At 54.3% G+C, this 17745-nt stretch overlaps 1 protein-coding gene across 1 annotated transcript in view; it reads right to left on the reverse strand.

Moving 5' to 3' along the window:
• The window catches only part of PRKCA (protein kinase C alpha), a 282419-nt gene that overhangs the window by 25091 nt on the left and 239583 nt on the right, over positions 1-17745 (reverse strand). Inside the window, exons 9-13 of the mRNA XM_081109906.1 lie at positions 13957-14091; positions 13010-13183; positions 10843-10934; positions 8084-8146; positions 7081-7219 (exon numbers count right to left, since the gene is read on the reverse strand). Coding sequence (XP_080966032.1) covers positions 7081-7219; positions 8084-8146; positions 10843-10934; positions 13010-13183; positions 13957-14091 — 603 coding nt within the window. The remainder of the gene's footprint in view (positions 1-7080; positions 7220-8083; positions 8147-10842; positions 10935-13009; positions 13184-13956; positions 14092-17745) is intronic.

A 17745-nucleotide genomic window follows, 5' to 3' on the forward strand; every position in this document is an offset into this window, starting at 1 on the left:
AATCTTTATTGTTCAGATTATTACAGTTGTTCCTCTTTTCCCCCCCTATAGCTCCCCTCCACCCGGTTCCCACCCCATCCCTGTCCTCATGCGTAGGTGTACGATTTTTGTCCAGTCTCTTCCTGTACCCCCATTCCTTTCCCCCCGAGAATTGTCAGTCCACTCCCTTTCTATGACCCTGATTCTATTATACTCACCAGTTTATTCTGTTCATTAGATTTTTTATTCACCTGACTTTTAGATTCACTTGTTGATATGTATTTGTTGTTCATAATTTTTATCTTTACCTTTTTCTTCTTCCTCTTCTTAAAGAATACCTTTCAGCATTTCATATAATACTGGTTTGGTTTGGTGGTGATGAACTCCTTTAGTTTTTTCATATCTGTGAAGCTCTTTATCTGACCTTCAATTCTGAATGATAGCTTTGCTGGGTAAAGTAATGTTGGTTGTAGGTTCTTGCTATTGAATATTTCTTTGAATATTTGAATCACTTTGAATATTTCTTGCCACTCCCTTCTGGCCTGCATAGTTTCTGTTGAGAAATCAGCTGACAATCGTATGGGTAACTCCCTTGTAGGTAACTAACTGTTTTTCTCTTGCTGCTTTTAAGATTCTCTCTTTGTCTTTTGCTCTTGGCATTTTAATTATGATGTGTCTTGGTGTGGTCCTCTTTGGATTCCTTTTGTTTGGGGTTCTCTGCGCTTCCTGGACTTGTAAGTCTATTTCTTTCACCAAGTAGGGGAAGTTTTCTGTCATTATTTCTTCAAATAGGTTTTCAATATCTTGCTCTCCCTCTTCTTCTGGCACCCCCATAATTTGGATGTTGGTACACTTGAAGTTGTCCCAGAGGCTCCTCACACTATCTTCATGTTTTTGGATTCTTTTTTCTTTTTCCAGTCGGGTGTTTTTTGCTTCCTCGTATTTCAAATCTTTGACTTGATTCTTGTGATTCTCTAGTCTGCTGTTAGAACTCTGTATAATATTCTTTATTTTAGTCAGTGTATGCTTAATTTCTAGTTGGTCCTTTTTCATATCCTTGAGGGTCTCACTAGATTTCTTGAGGGTCTCACTAAATTTATCGGTGGTTTCTAGAAAATTCTTGAAAAACCTTATAACCGTGGTTTTGAACTCTATATCCAGTAGTTTGCTTTCCTCCATTTCTGTCATTTGTGACCTGTTTCTTTCTCTCTGCATTTTGGCTGCTCCCCTGTGTTGATAGAGTGGCTTTCTGTGCTAGGTGTCCTATAGGGCCCAGTGGCTCAGCCTCCCCAATTACCTGAGGTGGACACTCTTGGTGTACCCCCTTGTGGGCTTTTTGCACAGTCTTGTTGTAGTTAAGCCTTGATTGTTGTAGGATCACTGGGAAGAATTGACCTCCAGGCCAACTGGCTGTGAGAATCAGCTGTGTCTATGGTGGGAGAACTCCTGTGCTGGAGACACCCTTATGGGGCAAGACTTGCTCCAGTGGGGCTTTGGTGCTCTCTGTGTCTGCCCCCGAGTGTGTACCTTATGGATCTGAGGAGTTGTAATCTGGATGGTCCCACTCTGACCACTGGGTACACTGGCTCTTGGATCTCTAAGGAGGTGCTAATTTAGCCTCTGCCTGAGGCTACCCAGCAGGAGCTACAGGGAGATTTGCAGATTCCTCTTCTTTGTTTGGGGTTTGGAGGTGCCCAGATGAGGCCCAGCTGGGAGGCAGTTAAAGAGCTGCAAGCAGACAACTGAGTATAGGAGCTGATGCACTCGGCACAATTCCTTGAAAAGACCTGGGGAGAGTTACACAATTTAAGGAGGAACCCAAGGAAAAGCCTGGCCTCGGCTCTTTAAATATTTCTGGGCGGGTGAGCGCTGCTTCATTTCTCTTGCGAAGTGGAGTCACTGGCTCGTGACCTCCATGGAGGAAACTGGCCTTTGACAGAAAGAAAGGCGCCCTTCGGTTTATCATCCTCTTTCTTCAATCAGTGCTTTCTTGGCTCACGCCCGTGCAGGTGTGTGGGGCGTGTGGGGCTGTGATTCAGAGGCACGGATCCCAGGGTGGCCGGAGCCGCCTGGCCTTTCTCCACCTCATTTCCCTGCTTTTCTCCGTCTGCCAAGTAATTTACTGCCTGGCTGCCTGGCTGTGGGCACCGCCTGAGTCTCTTTCTCATTTAACTTTTACTCCTTTTATCCTCTGTCCCTCTCTACAACCCTTTCCCCCACGGCCAGGAAAGGTCTCAGGATGCAACCCTGGGGGCACCTTAGCTGTCTGGTGGACCCGGGCTGATGTCCCGCCAACCTTTGGGCACTCAGGGTCCCTGGCTGTCCTCTGCACTCCATCCCCTGCCATCTGCCTCAGCCCCTGGCAGCCTTGGGAACCACCCTTCCAACAGCAGCTTCCGAGCCTGCAGCTCTGCTCCTGGTCTCCTGTGCCACAGCCGCACCTTGGCAGGCAGCATGTCGCACCCAGCAGTCCCAAAGGCATCTGCCTGCAGGGCGGGGTTCTAGACCCAGGGCGGGGCCTCAGACCCGGGGGCGGGGCTCCGCCAGGAAGGAGGCACAGGTTCTGCTGTGTGGAGCAGATAAGAAACGAATACCTGAGTGCATCAGCAGCTGATGAGTGCCTGGAAGGGATGCAGGGCCACGGGGTCAGGGTGTGGGTGGGCTGGAGGTTTGCAGTTTTAAACAGGATGGTCAGGAAAGGTGGCCTCCCCGAGGGGACATCTGAGCTGAGGCTGGAAGGAGGTGAGGGAGGGAGCCACGTGGACACCTAAGGTCAGGACATCCCAGGTGGACGCTACAGCCTCCTGGTTCTCTGCCTCTGTGTACACCTCTTGGTCTTCTCTTTCCCTCCTGTCTCTAATATGTGGCTCTTCCAGATGGGACCCTTGACCCCTCCAGAAGAGAGGTCACAGCTGATGGCCCATTGGCTGAATCTTACCTGGAGACCTTTCTCTTAATAGATATCAGAGTCAACTTGAACCATTAGGCAGATGTGACATAAAGATGCAGACTCACGGGCAATGCTGGGCTGGAAGGACAGGTCGTCAGCTCTAAACTCATCCGGCCCCCACACTCCCAGGGGTTTACACCTCTGCTTGTGGCTGGCCAGCCATGGGGTGGCCAAGGTGCCTGCAGACTTCTCCTGGCCATTTCAGCCGTGTTGGAGGTGCCACCTGTTCCTGGCAAGGGGAATACTGTCTCACCACGTCTCTAAACCCACGTGTCTCTAAACCCACACAGTATTTCTAACTGCCCCCAGCCCCAGCCTCCTCTCAGGTCCCTTCTGGGCTCTCCTTTCCTGCCCAGCGTGCCCAGGCACTTAGTAGGCACTTGCTAAACACCCGACTAATGGAAGCACGTGAGGGAGAGGGACTTGTGTTGCTAGTTCACCCTTGGCTTCTGAGGGACCTGCTTGGTCTTAACAGCTGCAGTGAGATCCCAAGTCACCGACCGCCTTACAGGTGCTGGGGGCCGCCCCTGACTCAGGGCTCTGACTGCCGTTCAGGTGGAGGAATGTGCAACTTGGGTCACATCTGGAACTTGGCCACATGTGCAACTCGGCCTAAAGGATGTCAAAGAAAAGATGGACTATCACATCTGAGCACCTTGTCACTCCGGGAGTTTTCTCCTACTTCTGGAGATGGGGCAAACATCTGGAAAGACTCCATACATGGGCTCTGGGCCAGACTGTCTTGGGCCCTAATCCCACCTCTGCATGTTCCCAGCTGTGTGACCTCGGGCAGGTCACATAACGCCTGCACATGCAGGAAATGCGACACGGCAGAAGACAGTCACTGCGTCGCGGCTTACATCCTTCGTGTGCGGTCTAACGCCCCCTCCACAGGCTGCAAGGGAGCATTCCACGTGGCGCATTTTCAGAAAGCCTCGCTCCCATCCCATGGGAGGGACGCAGAGGTCCACCAGCCGGAGGCACATGCTCTTCCTGCTGCTTCTCTCTCTTCCGGAAAAGGGCGAGGCGAGGAACCAGAGTCTGGTCCGTGGCTGGGGGACAGCTGATTTGCAGCTGGCTCTCAGACACCCACATCACGAACTTTCTGGTGGGGGATGAAGTCCAGATAGAGTGTCTGTGTGGCCTTGTCAAGGACTCTCACTGACGCGGAGAAGTCTTTCCAGGTCAAAGCAAAGGGTAGACTTCAAGTTGGCTTCAGGAATCACTTGGGTTTTTATTGTTATTCTTCACCTGAGGTTATTTTTTCCATTGATTTTTACAGTGGAAGGGAGGGGAGAGAGAGAGAGAGAGAGAGAGAGAGAGAGAGAGAGAGAGAGAGAGAGAGAGAGAGATTGGTTGCCTCCCGGATGTGCCCTGATAAGGGCCGGGGATAGAACCTGAAATCCAGGTAGTCGCCCTTGCCCAGGAACTGGACCTGAGACCCTTCAGTGTGTGGCCGGTACTCTAACCACTGAACATGTGGGCATGGCCAGGTATTACTTTCTGATTGGCGCCCCTTACGTGGGCGACCATCTCAACTCCAAAATCACACCTGTTGGCGACCTTTTCCGCTGTAGCTCCTCTTCCCGGTTGAGGAGATGCTGTGGTCTAATCCATTTCAAGGTTTCTGAACCAACAGCCATAACTATTTAAGCCTCTGCTTTGCCTATTAAGGGAAATGCCATCTAAGATAATTATTTTGCCTCCACCTGACAGGACGATTTACATAGAGGACCGGAGAATGTTAACCTTTGACCCAATTCAGAAACCTCGACCCTAGATGGTCTTTCTCCACCCCACAAAGACCCCTGGGGGCCCTTAGGAGGAAAACACTGGCCGAAGGGGAAACAACCTCCAGCCACTATTGATTGAGCTCCCAGAGCAGCACCGCTCAGTTCTCAGTGAAGGCTGATTGGAACCTAAACCTATCTCGGTTCCTGCTCGTATGCACGGGGCTCCCCGCCCCTAAGCTGTAAGCACTCTGAGGTCAGGCCCTCGTCTGATATCGCCCTGCACCCTGGTGGCACCGCTCGCCCAGGAAAGCATGCACAGTGCTCTCTGAACACGTGACTCCCTGCGGTGTGAGCAGCATTTAGTGTGGTGGGTGTGCAAAGGTCTGGAGGCGGTCCAGGGGTGGACGCCTGACTCCAGCATCTCTTAGTAAGGTGGCCTCAGACCATTCCTGACCCTGTAGGCGCCTGCCCTGCAACCGGGGCCTGATGTTGCGTCCCTTACAGGGCTGGGTATGGGACTGGAGGGAGAGTATGTAAGGTGTCTGGCACGTAGTAGACACTCGATGAACAGAGGGCTTTCTTTGTTCTTGCTTGTGCAGTGAGTATAAGGAGAGCAATGAGGCTTGTGGACACGGAGGGTACTGGGGCCAGCCCGTGCTATCTTCCGGGGATTGCGAGGCCCCAAATTGGTTTTCTTAGCATCCACCTCTGAGGACGTGTTCCCAGCATCTCTCTCTCTGAGGGCACATTCCCAGCATCCCTCTCTCTCTAGGGCAGTGATGGCAAACCTATGATACGCGTGTCAGAGGTGACACGCGAACTCATTTTTTTGGTTGATGTTTCTTTGTTAAATGGCATTTAAATATATCAAATAAATATCAAAAATATGTCTTTGTTTTACTATGGTTGCAAATATCAAAAAATTTCTATATGTGACACGGCACCAGAGTTAAGTTAGGGTTTTTCAAAATGCTGACATGCCGAGCTCAAAAGGTTCGCCATCACTGTTCTAGGGCGTGTTCCCAGCATCCCTCTCTCTGAGGGCGTGTTCCCAGCATCCCTCTCTCTGAGGGCGTGTTCCCAGCATCCCTCTCTCTGAGGGCGTGTTCCCAGCATCCCTCTCTCTGCCAGGTGTCCTCAGGATCCCTCCGTCTGAAAGCTTGTTCCCAGGTTCCTAGCATGACATGGCCCGGGGGTGGGGTGGGGGGGTATTTCTACTGTAAGATCTTGCTATTCATGTTTGAAAATAGGGCTATTTCAGCTCATGTTATGCCTGGGGATACTAATGTGTGAGCTCTTTTGGGAGAAAAATCCCAATAAATTACTCATCAAGATAACATAATGCCTTTGCCCGTGTAATTCAGAGTTTAAGTTTCTAAAAATATAGTCTAACTCTATGTTTCCACATGCTCTAGGAATATAACCAACAAGAAGCCCTTAACAAAGGGATATGCATCAGTTTCCCTTCCGGAATAATGGCCACTCCTGGGGGTTGACTAGGTGCCAAGCATCATGTTGGGCACTGGAGTCCTGACAGCAAATGCTGCTTGGAACTTATCATTCTCCCAGCTCGCCCTGCGGAAACGGGTTCTGAGAGGGCAAGGAGCTGGCCCGAGGTCCCACGCCTGTACATAAGAGTCAGGACGGAAGCTCCCCGGGGTCTGACTTCTATGCTCATGTCACTCCCACTGTCCCGACTGCCTCCGAGAGAAATACCAGGGATGATATGTTGACTAAATACCATAAAGCCGTCACCAGCTGCCATGGAAAGCCGCGGGCTGGCCTGACTCTGAGCCACCCCCTTGCAGCTGCGGGAGCTCGCCGGGAAGCGACGGTCCGCCCGCGGGCGGTGTGTGGGCAGAGCTGGCTGCACGGCGCCTGGGTACAGCCCAGGAAGAAAAGCACTCCACGCAGCATCACCAAGACAAAGCAGCGCGGCCTCGGCTGTCAGCACACAGACCCCAGAGCCCCTCTGCTCAGAGCCACACGGTGCGTTCGTCCCAGAATAAACACGCAGTCAATGCCCACGGGCCCTTTAAGCATTAATCACTCCGATTTCGAGAAAAAGCCAGGGCCGGAACCACCATCTGACCCAGTTTTCCCACGAAGAACATCCTGACAAGCCAGAGCCCTCCTTCCCTGCCCAGCTTCTTAAGCTGTTTGGACCGTGACCACGAAGTACATTTTACCGTGCAACTGGCTTACCGTGCACATAGGAGAGCAAAGATCCAAAAAAACAAGGTGTGCACCGACTAGGTGGCACGAGCGTGCGTGTCTCTACTTCCTGTTTCGCTGTGTAGTGCGTTCTGCCGTCACAGGCCCACACAGTGACTCGAGGGCGGCTCCGCACCCCAGGAGGGAGCAGTGGCTGCAGTGTGAAGGCGCTGGTCTAGGAAACAGGAGAATGGGGGTCCCTACCTCCGGCGCGATGTAATCTGGGGTCCCACAGAAGGTCCTGGTCGTGACGCCGTCCATCATGTGCTCCTTGCACATCCCGAAGTCGGCAATCTTGATGTGCCCCTCCGAGTCCAGCATGACGTTGTCTAACTTCAGGTCCCTGCGGGGAAGGGCACAGCGTCAGCGCCCTGCCCACCGTGTGGGGAGCACGGCTCGCTCTGCAGCTACTGAGGCGCATATCTGACGAGCAGCCGCCTCAGCGGCACATGAACTACAAGTACCAGGAACCAGAAACTACTATTTTTTCATCTCCAGAGCGTAATACATACAGTGCCCAGGACACAGGAAGTTCTTAATAGATGGGTGTTAAATGAACGACTAAATGGCCGAACTAGTGAGTCCCCAACCATTGGCTGCACAAGGGAATCACCAGAGATTCCGAGTTAGCAGATCTGGGACAGGCCAGTCGTCCGATTTAGTTGCATCCCACGCAGAGGGGTCTGACCCAGGTGTGCAGACCACAGGTACAGCACCACCCACGGGTCCCACACGTGTCCCCTCTCCTGCCTCGGACCACAGGCCCTTTCGATCTCTCTCCACTCAATGCTGGAAGACATTCTTCTGCCTTTGGCACCAGACCTTCGTGACAGCTGACAACCAGAAGGATTTAACTCAGGAGTGTTTCCCTGGCCTCACCCCCTTCCCCATGTCCTCATCCAGCTGAGGGTCTCACAGAAATCCTGTTTCCATCGCCCTCTGACCTCCCTCCCACATCCAAGGCAGAGGGGGAGCGGTCGGTGGAAAGAAAAGCATGTTTTCTTGTGGGAAGCAGAAAGGAGACGAATATGTGAGGTCCTGAGATCAGAAGGTGGTTTCGATCGCCCGGAGGGTCCCAGCAGGGATCTGTTGCCTGGGGGGTCATGGACTCCACGAAGTCCCCATCCCAGAATTACATGCCCACAGAGACCCAGGGGTCCGGCCAAATGCCCAGCTGCACGGAGGGTGGGGGAGTTTCGCCACGCACCTATAAATGATTCCTCGTTTATGAAGGAAGAACAGTCCAATGGAAATCTCTGCTGCATAGAATCTGCGAGAGAAAAAGCTGGTCAGGCACCTCTGGACTCTTGGAGACTTGGTCCCTTTCCCACCTAGTCCAGGCGCTGGGGAAGTGAGATTGTCAGAGATTAGCGTCGCCCCATGCCTGCTCTTCCAGCCCCCCGCCCCTCCCCCTCCCTCTGCCGTTCATCGCTCCAACTGCCCCTACAGATGACACAGCGAATAAAACCAACCAGATGGGTTTAGGTCCTGCCCAGAAACAAGCACTTTTTGTCTGGGGCAGGTGGGCAGGTAACTTATAAGAGAATTTCCTACTACAATCTTTGTTCAAAAAATTTTTTTAAATATATTTTTTATTTATTTCAGAGAGAGAAACATCAATGATGAAAGAGAATCGTGGATCGGCTGCTTCCTGCACACCCTACTCTGAAGGTTGAGCTAGCAACCGGGCATGCGCCCTGCCCGGGAATCGAACCCTGACCTTCCGGTTCCTGGGTTGACACTCAACCACTGAGCCACACTGGCTGGGTCCTAATACAATCTCTTAAAGAGTGGCTGTTAGTCCGGCTGATATGACTTAGTGGTTGAGTGGCAACCCAGGAACCAGGAGGTCAGGGTTTCAATTCCATTCAGGGCACATGCCTGGGTTGTGGGCTCAATCCCCAGTAGGGGGCGTGCAGGAGGCAGCTGACCCATGATTCTCTCTCATCATTGATGGTTCTCTCTTTCCCTCTCCCTTCCTTTCTCTGAAACCAATCAATATATATATATTTTAAAGAGTGGCTGTTAGACGGCTCTTTGCCAGAGCCGATGGGGACTGCGGCAGAGCCGATTTCCACGTTCCTCCTCGTGAACAGAATGCATCCGTGTTAAACACACGGCTATTCCTGGGAGACGAAGCGGAGTGTGCGGTGAGCTCCTGAGCTGGATTCCTCACCGCCACCTCCACCCCGAGCGCCGGGGTAAGTGGACACACGCTGACTCATGCCCGAGTTCACCCTTCCAAATAATTCATAATAGAAAGCAGCGGCTGCCGTCACGTCAGAGTCATTCGTAGGTGCATGTCTAACACGCAGGATAAACGCTGATACTCAGGAAGCTCTGAAGTCTGAGGAGCCACAGAACTGCCTGTGCGCACATCGACCCAGGAGGCCTAGGTGAGCACAGATGTCGGCGTGAGCCGAGAAAACCCGAACACAAGGACCAAACCCCTCACCGGTGTGTGTGTGTGTGTGTGTGTGTGTGTGTGTGTGTGTGTGTATGGGGAGGGGGCTGGTGGGAGAGGGGAGAGATCAGAGAGAAATAAGAGATGGGTTACAGGCGGCTTGGACAATATTTTTCGTGCTTTTCTATCTTTTTAAAAATAAAACCTTCCTGGCAACACAAATACCATGAAAGGGGACTGGCCCTTTCTGTCACTTTATAACACAGGTGGCTACTCCGCGCCGTGCTCTGTAGCTCTGCTTCCCTCGCAGTCCGAGCACGCCAAGGCTTTCTGACGGACGACACGGGCGAGGGGGTAAGGGCAGGCGTTTCTGAAAACGGAGGAGAAGGAAACCCGCCTCCACGGTTTCTACGCTTGCTAGCGGACTTCCCCAGCGGCCTGCGCCACCTTCCCCGGGGCAGGCCCTGCACACAGGCCAGCGTCCCCGACTCAACTCTCCCATGAACGTCAGCCAGAGTCCCATGAACACGTGCAGACGGGAGCCCTCGGGACACACGCCACCGGCGTCCCCGTGGAGGGGAAGGAAGTGCTGTGTGTCAGCTTTGCTCCCTGTGCTGCCTGGGGCTTCCTGGCCAGAGAAGGGGGATGGCTTCTCAGGCACCCACGCCCGCCTCTGGACGGAATCCTCTCCATCTTTCCCTGGAGCCGGTCTCTCTCCCACGTGGCTGATGCCCATCCCGGCATCCAAGGCGCGTCCTAATGAAACCTTCCAAATGGAGCTCCCGATTCCCCCCGCCCCACCCCCTCCTCCTGGCTGGCTGCCCCCCCCACCACCACCTAAAATGGGGCGTCACACGAAGAGGCTTCTCTCTGCTCACCCGCACAGTCGCCACGTCTGGTGCTCTTCCTCCAGAGACTTCTCAAACACACGAGTCCCTCCCTTTGTTCTCTGCTCTCCATAGAGTTCACCAGCCACACCGCCCTCCCATCTCCCCCTCCTCGTGGCCACACCTACCTTCCCGTCCCCTGGCCTGGCACCAACTGGGAGTGTCACCCGAGTACCCCCTCCACTGCCCCTCCACATCCTAAGCCTCTGCGATGGGCAATCCCCAGGATGCTCTTCCCTCACCCCCCCGCTTTTTGGGGGCTTGCATGGTGTCCTGGGCCACCTTTAATGTTATGGCAACGCGTTACAATTATCGAGTGAGTCCCCCCACTCCGGCCAGAGGGTGAGCTCCCAGGGCAGGGGCCGCTCACGCCTTCACCGTCCCGCTGCCTGGGGCGTGGTGGGTGCGCATGACCACGAGTCCAGTAACTGAGGGGCAGAGGGGCTGAGCCAACCAACAAGTGCGGACTGCGCCCACATCCCTACTTACAAGAAGCACGTAACCCTCTCCTTAGGACACACGGAGATGGACCCCACCAATAAACCTCCCCCCCCACCCCCAGAGGTGACAGCCCTCCCTCCCCTGAACTGGGCAGAGCCCACCTGCATCTCACCCAGCCAGGAGTTTCCAGCTGGGGCTGCTGTATGTCTAAACTAAGGGACTTAAAATACTCACACTGCTTGTGGCTCCTTAAATTTTCCTACTTGCTGGATGTGGTACATGAGGTCCCCGCCGTTGACATATTCCATGACGAAGTACAGCCGATCCTGAAGGCCAAGTGCGACAGGTGAGCTGAGTGGGGGGAAGGCGCCCCTCACGCTTCCCAGACCGGGCATGGCTTTCTCTTAGGGAAGCGTGGGCCACACTGACAGTCCGCTCAGGGCCGCCCTTCGACACGTCTCTTCCCCAGTGAAGAGTAAGTCACGGACCTACTGCGTGAGGGCCCTGGGGAGGTGGTCAGTACCTAACTCGGATGTCACGGCCCCTCTGGTCACGTATGCTCCCTGTGACAGTCATGGCCTCAAATGGTCTACCCTTTGCTCCCACACACAGAACACTGTCCTAAGTTAGGGACGACTGAGGAATCCATAGGGGCCAATTATTTAGTTTCAACCAGTGTTTCTGCTTTGCACGAAGAGGCATGCGAGAGCAATGCAGTCATATGTTTAGCTGGGTGCTTCTGAACACAAACCCGGAGAGTCAGGTTGGGCCTATGCATTATAAATGCTCAACCACATTTACTGTGGGGGAGGGGACCGCATGGAGGGCAAATCAAAAGCGCTTTGGCATCCATAATATGCCCGTGTGGCTCTGATGTCCTCTCTTACTGGTATGCTAAGCGCTGGCCCCAGGAAGGCACACATCATAGAACCAAATAAATGTGCATACGTCTGAGGGCAGTGTGCTGGGACAGAGGGGAGAAGGAGCGGGGGTCGCAGGGACAGCACGCCCAGCTGACAGCTGGCTTCTGTTCCCTTCTAGAAAACAACGCCATTTCAGAGGTTATGAAACACTGAAGTGTTGCCCAGGGAAGGAGAAATGATGAAGCTGCTGCCACCAGGCAGGAAACGGCTCCGGGAGCTTCCTTCTCCAGCCTCGCCGTTATGAACTTTAATTTCATCTTTATTTCTCTGCTTTGTAGCGTTCTGGAGCTTAATCAGCGTAACCAGGGTTACAGGATCTGGGCTGGGATTCAAGACGCGGCTCTCTCTCCCGCGCACATTGTCTCTCTCTCCTCAGTGCTACTCGGATGCTGCTGGGAGCGGGGAGCTGCCCGCCTGGGCCCTAGCGCGAGGCGGGCACACGATGGCCGCGCCCGGCTCTGCACCCCACGTCTGATCTTGTGCGGCTGCACTGCCATTGTGAGATTTTAAAATCCAAGAGCTTTAAGGGGGCGCCTCCCAACAGATTTTTAAAGGGAGACAGAAAACAGAAAGTCAATTTCTGGCGGAGGGAGTTGTAACCGCCACAGTAACGTTACAGTGACCGATGACTGAGCCCTATCTTAGCGAGGAGAGCGGCTGAGCATTGGGGATGCCGCACTGGGTGCCAACTCTGAGTTCCGATTTCTTGCAGGCCACCTGCAAGCACCACGCCAGGGCCCGGGTCCCGCCACTAGCTGATTAGTGCTCCGGAATATTCTCTGTCCTCTGCCTAGGACAGGGCTTAGCAAAAACTTTCTCCTTAAAGGGCCAGACAGTCAATACTGTAGGTTGTGTGCGTGTTTTGCCACTATCCAACTCTGCCTTCGTAGCAGGAAGGCGGCCACTGACGACGGTGACTGTCTGGGCCTGGTTGTGCGCCAAGATACCTTCTCATGGCGCTGACACCTGAACTCCATCTACCTTTTACATGCCACGAAATGGAATTCTTATTGCTTCTTAAACCGTTCTTAGAGCTCATAGGCTGAACAGCACAGGCCAGATTGCCCACCCCTGCTGTGTGCACTGAAAAGGAACACACTCTTTTACAAAACTGAGCCTCCGAGAGTCCCCAGGCAACGCTTGCAGCTGGCTAGCTGGCCTGCTACCGAGCCAGCACTCTGAGTTATCTTATTGTTGCTCCGTCTCGAAGTCCCAGCACATTGCCTGGCAGGAAGAAAACCTTTGATGCAAACGTTTGCTGAATTAAATGGAACGAATGCCAACTCTCTAAGTAGGGCACCCCACCAGGAGGGGACGCTCCGAACTGACCGCAGAGGGGCTCTCCCCGGTCGCCTCTGCCGGGCGGAGAAGGCTCAGGGCTGAGCGGTCTCCAACCTTCTCTGCAAAGTAAGGTGGGCAGGACGGTGCGTGGGCTCGGGGCGGCCCGAGCGCGTGGTGTGCGGGGTCGGGGTCCTTACCACGGTCTGGAAGCAGGAGTGCAGCTGCGTCAGGAACGGGGGCTTGTCCAGCAGGGCCAGCACGCGCTTCTCCACCATGGTGCACTCCACGTCGTCGTCCTGGATCACCACGTCCTTCTTCAGGATTTTGATGGCGTAGAGCTCTTCTGTGCCCTTCCTGTCCGCCAGCATCACCTGAGAGCAGAGGAGGGGTCACCTGAGACCGGCTGGGGGCAGGGGGCAGCCCGGTCGGTGAGACAGTGCGTGCACGATGGAAGCGTGTGACGTGAAAGCATTCATAAAGCTCCACTTGATGTGCAAACTAGGAAACATCGCAGGTCACTGCCAATTAAATCCCTCCCGCACGCGGCCCTTTCTTTTAAGGCGGCCAGATTTGCACCCTGTGCAGGCTGTCGCCACACGATGGCGCTGTTGCGGCTGCTAATAGGAATACGCGACATTATCAGCGTTGGGGTGGGACTGTGCGTTTCTCTGGGAGCATCCTGAGGGCAAAAAAGGGACTGACTTTCATAAGCTTCTCATGAGCCAGGAACCAAGACAAAGAAGCAGGCAGGACAGCAATGAGCTGCATGTAGGGTGAGATTTGGGGCCAGAAAAGCCAAATGCGGACACACAGGCTGAAGACGCCCAGCTCGGCATCTCGTAATGATTCCATTCACTTACTACAAGTCAACGCTTAATTTTCAGGCGTGAAAGCTATTCACTCGGCCAACACCGTGGAGCACCCACTCTGCTCCGAGCACCGAGATGCACGGTGCTGCACGGCGACCCTCGGTGGCTGTTCGGATGCAGTTGTTTGTAATGAAATGAGGTGGGAAGCACCTGAGACGCAGGGACAGGGAGCAGGGGAACCTGCAAGGCTGCTCCGGAAGCGCCAGGAGGAATGAGCGGACCCCGCACGCGGGACCAAGGCCCGGCTGTGGCAGGGGCCGGGCCCTCCTTCTTACCTTTCCAAAACTCCCCTTCCCCAGCACCATGAGGAAATTGAAGTCGGTGAGCTTCACGCGGTCCAGGTTGTTGGAAAGTCTCCTGTCTGGCGAGGGGCCGTACGCTCTGTTCCCAGCGGGGCCAAGCTTGGCTTTCTGAACAACAAGCAGACAGGGACACACAGTCAGACATTCCTTCCCCGGGAAAAGACAGACAGGAAACACTGTGACCAGGCTTGATGCCCCTGGGAGGGGGGAGGTGGGAGGCGGCGAGAAAGGGGGCGAGGCGCCTGAGGAGACATATCTATTCCCACTCACTGGCTGTACTCACACGAAGGGCAACACTTGGAAAGTGCCCAGAAGCCGCCCTGACCTATGCAGAGACAACTCCCTGGTTAACCAAGAACCAAGTCTGGGGCTCTGCCCAGGGCAGGCTGGGTCTCACCCCGGGATACAGACGTAACGGCTGGGGAAGGGGGGGGGGGGCTTCACACAGTTACCATGCGAGGAAAGGAATAAACTGTGCGCTGATCTTTTCCTTATTGGTAGATTTTCCAACAGAAGGCTCCCCTGCAGAAGGAAACCGTACCCCTGCCAAAAGGGAGACCACGACCCCTGGAGAGGAACCTCCGTGGCAAGCTGTGGGGATGATGTACTGCTCCTTTAAGAGGCATAGTAACCCCTCGTTGGGTGGGCTCAGTGGTTGAGCATCCACCCATAAACCAAGAGGTCACTGTTCGATTCCTGGCTACATGGGTTACATGCTCGAGTTGCGGGCTCGATCCCTGGTAGGGGGCTAGCAGGAGGCAGCCAATCGATGATTCTCTCTCATCACCGATGCTTCTATCTCTCTCTCCCTCTCTCTTCCCCTCTGAAATCAATAAAAATATATTTTATAAAAACAAAACAAAACTGGTCTATATAGGGATCAAACCTCATGGCCTGGATGCATGCTCGGAGGGGCTGAGCAGCCCAGTTAAGCAGAGATATTAAAACACGCGGGGAGGGGGGGGGGGGTAGAAAAAAAACAACAAAATGGGCCCTACTTTTCTGCTTTAAGGTCAAAAGCATTGAGTACAGCTGAACTCAACCCCTGCTGGCAGCGCACGTGGGAGGCGGACTTAGCGGCCGCAGGGGACACGGATGTTCTGTAACCAGAGCCTGAGCTGCCATGACACATAGACCGGCCTCCCCTCCGACAGAGGATGGAAGGCCATTTAAGACAGACTTGCCAGGAAAGCCAGGACTCGGGTCCCACCAGAGCCGCCCTCAACCTCAGGACCAGCCCGTCCTCCCGGCGGCTGCCCTGGGACCCGTCCCACGTTGAGAGGCTTTCTGGGTTGCCTCTAACTTTAAATGACTAACCGGGAAGTTCGAGTTTGAGAGGAGAACGCCGGCTAAGCCACTCTATCATGCTCTTCTGATTTATAAGAAGAAAACGTTATCAGAAAGAGGCGCAAGGAGATGACGTTTATGTTATCAGGAGCGCCGTCCGCAGCAACATCTGAAAAGGCCCAAACGCCGCGGACTCGCTGCTCCGGGCGCTCGAAGCAGCTGCGGAGCGTGCACACCTGTAACTCAGGGGGACACGGCGATGGGCCGGGCCAGGCCAGGGGTTCCGCCTCACCGGCATTCCCAACCGTCCCCCGCCTTCAACACTCTTCAACGCCAGGGCCGAGAAGGGGGGCAGTGGGCGGTGGGGGTGCCTCCACACTGACATGGGCCTTTTCACCAGGCACGTGGGGGCCGTAACCCAACCAGGGCTCCGGTCCCCACGGGGCGGAGAGAAAAGGCTGCGTCCTCACACAGGACGAGGAGACAGGCGCTTGGCTGGGCTCTGCCTCTGCCCGGAGCCCCTGCCACGCCCCAGCCCTCTGTCCCGGCCATGCCAGCTTCGCTCCTGCCCTGGGTCTTCGGTTATTCCTCCCGTCGGAGCCAGGCCCTCACGATCCCCACAAAACCCAGCTCACACCTTGCCTCTCAGTCTCCCCAGGGCCAGACTGGACCTAAGGCTACCAGGCCATCTTCCAAGGGACGGGAAAATCCTGGATTCTGAGTTGCTAACTCATGGCCAGTAAGCCATGCTGAGTTTTAGCCTAATTTTAAAAAAGCCTGCGAAATCTTCAGTAGTTGAAGTCATTTTATTTTATAGCACTATGTACCGTGGCTTCCGTTTTTCTTTTCTCTTTTAAAATGTCCTATGCCATTTTAATAAGTTGGGGTTGTGGGGATGAGCAGTGTTCTCCCATCAGGAAACTCACTCACTAATAACTGACACACACCTCCTCTTACACAAGAGCTATTCCTGAAAAGTCACAATGGTTTGCCGCCATCGAAGGCGCGCCCACCTGAAAGGACTCCTGTGCTGCTGTTTCTGTAAAGCACATCAGGACAAGTGAACCGGACGGCACCCCCCCGCCCCTCCCGCCCCTGCCCGATTCTCGGAGGTGGGGTGGAGCCGTGTGGGTGCGTTTAAAGCCCATGTTTGGATTGCGAGAGGCTCTGCAGCTCACTGTGGGGGACTTTTCAAATTAAACGTGAGCGGTGGATGCGCCAAACTACATCGCCGGGTCGCTAGGAGGGGTCGGATCGCGGGGGATGTTCGTTTTCTACTCAGTTGGAACATTTGTAACTGATGAGATGGGACTGTCTGTCTGACAGTAATGGCAATTCCAAATGGTTTCACTTAATACCATAGCTACTCTGCAACGCTGGGGTTTTGCATAATGACGATGTATTATCTGCGGGATGTGGGAAGACAGAATGAAGACCAGGGGAAAGTGTGGAGTCCTAAGTCACCAGCCGCTGATATGACAGCGCCCAAGAGAAAGAACTCTTCAGTAGGAACCTAACCCCAAAGATTCGTTACCATGAGAATGCAGAGACGAAGAATTCCAGGTCTCCCAGGGGTCCATCCTATGACCACAGAGCCTTTGGCTGACCCTCCAAAGAATACTGGACTGTTCAGCTCCATTCCACTATCCCTGCGTCCGTTCCTACCTATTCTGAGAATGTCTCCGGCAATGCTGTGTCCTCTTGCCTAATAGAAAACACGGCTTGGAAGAACATATTGATCGAAGATGTCTGCAAAGTGTAGAGAGAGGGACCGGGAACAATGGAAGCTTCTTTCTAAGATCCCGAGGGTGGACGGCCAACAGCGACCAACCATAGGAGCAGACCAATACTGTGTGTTTCTTCTAAAATTTTCTCCCTACGATGAAAATGCTCTGTGTTCAGGGCTCATCCCAAGAGCCCTAGCAATAGGAGGCGGATGGCGTTTCGGTGCCGCTCCATGGGTAACAGAAACAGCGATGCCATGGACAACCGGGACCTCAGCACAGCGCCTTACATCTAAGGTAGCCGTTCACCTGCAGCCACGGCAGCTAGCTCAGGGAAGTCACGTGGCTCCTGGAGCCGACAACCCAAAGGACTAACAAGGTGTTTCAGTGACTCCGTTAACGGAGTGCAGCTGCGCCTGTGTATCTCTAACCAGCCATGAGTCCCGGAGCCTGTTACCTCCTGCTCGGCCACCGGGCAACGGATTAAGATTCTGCTCCTTTACGGCCATCCTGGCCTCCTGGGGAGCACGCCTGGGTGCATAAAATGCCTGCTGGTCGCTGGCTAAGGTTTCATCTCCTGGAACACACCGAGCCTGCTTGTCGCCGAGGGCCTTTGCACTCCGTGCTTCCTCGGACCCGTGCAGGCCCAGGGCGTGCTCCCATCTCGGCTCGGGTGACGCTTCGAGCCTGAGCTTCCCCACCCTCCCTAGTCAGTGCGGCACCCTGTCCCCCCTCACGCTCTCCTCACGAC

Source organism: Myotis nattereri (genome assembly GCF_964212035.1).
Source record: "Myotis nattereri genome assembly, chromosome: 16".
Lineage (NCBI taxonomy): Eukaryota > Metazoa > Chordata > Mammalia > Chiroptera > Vespertilionidae > Myotis > Myotis nattereri.